The 5,707-nt window shown below is 30.5% G+C and overlaps 1 protein-coding gene across 1 annotated transcript; it reads right to left on the reverse strand.

Annotated features, from left to right (window-relative positions):
• Positions 1-287: 287 nt before the first annotated feature.
• On the reverse strand, positions 288-5,203 carry LOC106474607 (PHD finger protein 14-like; the record flags this gene model as incomplete). Its single annotated transcript, XM_022402918.1, has 7 exons — positions 288-424; positions 580-673; positions 2,176-2,270; positions 2,724-2,799; positions 3,087-3,227; positions 4,453-4,495; positions 5,109-5,203. Coding segments are annotated over 7 exons (681 nt in total), but the record flags the coding sequence as incomplete, so codon positions are not given.
• Between the last annotated feature and the right edge of the window lie 504 nt (positions 5,204-5,707).

Here is a 5,707-nt window from a genome sequence, read left to right on the forward strand (position 1 = left end):
ACCATTTATAGATTCAGAATACATCTCAATCAGACTAATTATAATTGTGAGATTCTTGCAATAATTTTTGTCTTCATTATCATCTTTACAAAATATCACACACATACATATATGTTTTTGTTGCACCTTCCTAAAATACAAGTTACCTGTAATCAACTACACATGAGAGTGATGAGGTAAAGAAACAAAGGGATGGAATTTTTCTTTTTATGTTACCAGATAAAAGAAAACAAAAATACATGCTTTACAGCACAAAAGATAAATCATTACATATATCTGAAGCTACACTAGTACTTATATACATTTATAATAAATACCTGTTCATATTTTTGTCTCACATTCTGTTCCTCCTCTTGGAGTTTACTGTTTTGCTGAAGAAGTTCATCTAAATGACGCTGCATTGAAACCATGCGATTATTGCGATCTACAAGCAAATGAAAAATATTTGGACAAGTAAACCAAATTTGTTTTTCTACTCAAAGCTTACTTCAAAATGTTTAATAAAAAAGACCAAAACTTTAAAGAGATTACACATGGCAAAGAATTTTTTCTTGAGACATAAGAAATCAAATTACTCACCTAAATAGTAACTTATGAACTCTACACTGAAAGCTGGCTGGATATGCCACTTCTTTCGAATATTGACCATAGTGTCTGAATTTGTCAAATAAGTCTGGAAAAGTTAGAACTATCAATTACTTGATTTTTCTACATCTCATATTTTGACAATTATAAACAACAGGGTTAAAATACACACAAAAGTCTCGGTTTCAATGTAAGTTGTGGGAGATCATATAAACTACAATTTTACCAGTTGGTGCAAGTGTCAAGAGATGAAGGAACAGTTAATATCACCCTCAAGAACTTTTAACTGCATTCCTAATGCCTTCACATAATAAGCACCAGCTATGTTTGTTTTAAAAATGTTTCACATGCATTTTTTATACACATGTACTAACTGAGAAAGCTATAAACACACACACACACACACACACACATATATATATATATATATATTTATTCACACACACACACTATTTTTTATTACACATGTACAAACTGGGAAAGACTATAAACACACACACACACACACACATATATATTTATACCTCAACTTATTTTGTGCCAACCCTGTGTGTGTTTGTCTCTCTCTCTCTATATATATATATATATTAAAAGGACCACCAGGTTCGAAATACTATATTTTATAATATCTTTGGTTGGTTGGAAGCTCTTTTGTAGCTTAAGCTGCTCTTCAGCCAACCTAATACTTTTTAACAAAGTTAAAATGCTTATACAATAATTATATCCAAGTAATTATATCTACTGCTGGTTTGTCACCACCAAAGGTGTGGCCAAGGTAGTATACAAGGATGTTCTAATCGACAGTTTCATACAGTTAAGAAATTGCCATTTCAGAGGCAATAATTTGCTTAAAAGCACGCCCATCTAACACTGATGAATTATTCAGAATAGACCAGAAACTGATCAAATGCCTCATTGCTTTGTTGTATAAATAACACAAGTGCTAAAATTCCTGCTGTAGAGGTCTAAACTAGTGAAGACTCCCTCCATTATATATTCTGAAATTAAACACTAGAATATATTTGCTTACACGAGCAAAAGTATGCAAATTTTGAACTAAAAAAAACATACACATTGTTGCATTTAATTATACTCTGATCTACATTTACTTCTCTTTGTAAAAGGTGTAAAAAAAGAAAATACTTTGAAGTTAAAATTAATTGGACATACTTTGAGTTACCATTTGTTAATTTCTAGAGAAATACTTTTTAATTTATAATATTACTGTATTATGTTTCCACAAAGCTTTTAAATAGTTTATTTCAAAAATACTGAAAGCTTTTGCTACAAGTATCGAAAAAAAAATGCATTAGGCATAACCAGTCAATAAAATTTGAAATACCCCAAAACTATATGTAGTGCTGCATAAATTTAACAAGTTTCATCACTGGCTATTAAACGTGAATGAGAAAACAGTATGATAATGTGGTATTTAACAAACAAAAAAAATAATAATAAAGAATAAATAGCAAAATATGAACCCAAACCAACTAGATTTGTAAGATGCAAACTGGAACTGAAATTTGTGTGACAACAAAATTATTAAAAGAAAAGCTTTTTAACTTCATATTTAATCTTTTCCAGACTTACTTGTGGGGACATTCCAAGCATCTCTGCCTTCTTTAGCAATTTTTTACATGCTGCAGGACTAGTTGTTAGAAGTCTTGGCATCTTTTGAGTTGGAACTAAAACAATTATAACATATACAAAATTGTCAAAGCAAAATAAATTTCATAAAAGTTAGTCAGTCTACTTAATCCTGGTAGTATATTTGTAAAGATCATAATATTGTGAAGAACACTAACGTACGTAATTGATAGCTTATGCTATAAATTTTATAGTGACTGACTTCAATCAAGACCATTACAGATTCTGATTCTGTTAATTAGGGGAATTCTTAAGTATCTATATAACATTTAAGATGTGCAGAAAGTTCAAAATAATGATGCTGTTCTAAGTATCAATGAATCTCAACACCATGATCTTACAATTCTCACAAATATGAAAACTAAAGATACATGTACACAACTACATACTGCAGAGAACAGGGAGTCACCAGTCACATCTAACCAAAGCAAGAGTAATGTATAAAGTTCTAAGAAGAACAATCTAGCAAATATAGTGTTAAAATATATTACCCCATGCAGGTGGCTTTTTAGCTTTTGTTGCTAGGTACTTCTCCCTGTGCCAGGCAAGTTTCCTTTCTACTCTAGCCTTAAGAAAAAGAGACACAAGTAAAATATTGTTTACCAACACATGCACTTGAATTATTCTTAGCATTTACTTACAATTTGTTTTTTTTTTTGTGGGTAGCTGAAGTAACATATAAAGATATTATGTGAGCAATTAGATAATAATGTATATTTGTCAAACCCGTATATGAAAATTACGTATATCTATCTATATAAATAAGATTTATATAAACAATGTAGAAGAAAATATCTTTAAAACTCTTTATGCAACACATATTTTTAAAACTTAAATGCCACAAACATACAAACCTTTTCATCTGAAGGTGGTTTATCTTCATGTCTTTTATCCTTTGCTTGCGATTGTAAAGCTAGCCAATTACACCGTTTACTACGGGCAATATTCTTATCTCCATGCAGCTTACAGTAAGCAAAGAATGGGTCAGCAATACTCTGCAGGAAAAAAAAAAGATGGGTCAATGTGCAAGTATTGGTGTTAATACATCAAATTAGAAACAAACATTAATAATGATTTTGAATTTACCATCCCAATCACAATATATCCCAAATTAATGAAAGAAGTGTGAAATTTGTTGCTAGGCAACACTGGACATCTTTCATGTAATTTTTTTTTAAAGACAAACACCATGAAAATCTAATTTTAAAACTTGAAATGAATATTCATCACTTTATGATAAAACCAATTGTTTATGTTAACTTCTTTTTTGGCATTATCATGGCTCCTCTTCTTTGATAATCATTTGAACTTTTTAGTGTACTGTAAGAGAGAGAATTTGTTTTATCATGATCAGCTAAACAAATTTTAAAGGCAACATTATACAAACATGAAAAAGTAGGCCGCACTCAATTACTTAGCTAACTACACACACACACGTTTATAGTATAAAGCACATGTTCACACAAAACAATATTAATAGGGTTAGGATCAAGTGTGTATAATGGTGGAGTAGAAGGATTGTTTGGCGATGGTATTAATAAACTCAAATATATGTATGCACAAAAAAGTAATTTTTTTTTTATTTGGGCTATTGTTCAACTAAAGCAATAGGTTCCTACATCTATGGTATAAATGACTGTTGGGTCAAAATACTCTTCAAAATTTGTATAGTGTTTAACTTTCACTTTACTCTAGAGACATGGATTTAACATTTTTCAAGTACCAATGTGTTCAAAATGATCTTGTTACCATAACAAAATATTTTTTATAATATATCCATACTAAATATTTTATAACAAAACTTTTATTCACAAGAGTTACAGTAAAAGAGAATGAAACAACCGAGATGAAACACGAAGAACACTTAAATGTAAGCAGGCGTTGCAGTAAAAACACAAGAAATATCTACCCTAGGTTTTTGTTTCCCAAACATTTGCTGATGGTTTAAAAGTGTAGATGATTGTGCATAAGTTTTAAATGTACTTGGTTAACAACAAAAAGAGTTTACAAACATAATTCTTCACTAAAAGTAATAAAATTAGTGAACACTAGATGTTTACAAAAAATAAAGCCATAGTCTTAACTCTTCCTCGTGTTTATTATAACTAAATTGTCATAAGCATAAAAATGACAGTCAAAATTATACACACTTAAGTTTAATATGTTTGTATAGTCTCAAAATATAACCACTGTTAAAAATGTAATTGAACAATCACAAACCTCTTCAGTGGAAGCTTCAGATAACAAGCCTTCTCTTTGAGCACTATCAGAAGAAAAGGAGGAGATAACTTCTAATGTATAAAAACAGCAAACATGTCTTGATGAAAGTAGGCTTCAAACCACTACTATTTGTAAAAATTCTGACTCAGATACAAATACACATAACAAAACACCAACTTAGTAGTATTCATATCTTATATGTATATATTGTTTACTAACATTCCAGACACAACTAAAATTAAGAATACAAATATATGAGCATAGACAGTCTTAAAATGTCTAATTTCAAATGCTGTAATACATGACATATACTTTTTTCTTGTTTGTTTAGGAAATTTGTGCAAAGCAACACAAAGCATACATGCACTAGTCAACACACCCACCACCAACTCTTTGGCTATTCTAATCAAATAGTGGTCGAGATTTAATTGTGTCTCTCATAATGCACCTAAAGTCCCAGAATACTGAGTGAGTTTTTAGATGAATATGATGTGAATCTTCAGTTTAACATTATGGTATAATAACCATTATACTACCTTAGAAAACTAGAGGTCCTCATAGCACTTTTGAATATTACACCTATCAAGAAGTGAAGTGTAAAACATGTAATTATTATCAAAGCAAATGATCCAGGAAAGTTAAAACTCAGTACTCACCATGTGACATGGAAGTAGTTTCGACACATACCAGCATCACAGCTGATAGAAACCCCTGTCCTGCTGAAACGCTCATCTTCACACAATCCACAAGCCTAGCAATTTTAAAATAAAGTTCAATCTTACATGTACTGTATCACCTAGAAATTAATTCTACACAAACACACACACACACAAAAAAACATGTACTAATAGCAATAAAAGTCAAATGGAATTGTACCATCATGGAAGACAATTTCACTTCTCATATGTACAACAGACAACGTCAGACCAATATACTTATAAACTGTTACTTTTATACAATTGTTAAAAAATAATATTGATAAAAAAATTTTCACTTATTAGTACAGTACTCATATTATCAATAGAATTTTTTATGCGTGATGTAATTTTTTCCCTACTAAACATCTCCTCCCCATTCCTTGTTGTTCCTGGCTTGTCTATCTTACACATGTGGAGACTGTAAGGCTTCCTGTATTGGCAAAACCAAACACCATTTAAAAGTCAGAGCCTATGAACATATAAGAATTTCCATCAAAATGCAAAAAAAAATTGAGTAACCCCTGTGTTTCCTCTATATGCCAACATAGTGAAGAAAC

Source organism: Limulus polyphemus, unplaced genomic scaffold (assembly GCF_000517525.1).
Source record: "Limulus polyphemus unplaced genomic scaffold, Limulus_polyphemus-2.1.2 Scaffold7430, whole genome shotgun sequence".
NCBI classification, from domain to species: Eukaryota; Metazoa; Arthropoda; class Merostomata; order Xiphosura; family Limulidae; genus Limulus; species Limulus polyphemus.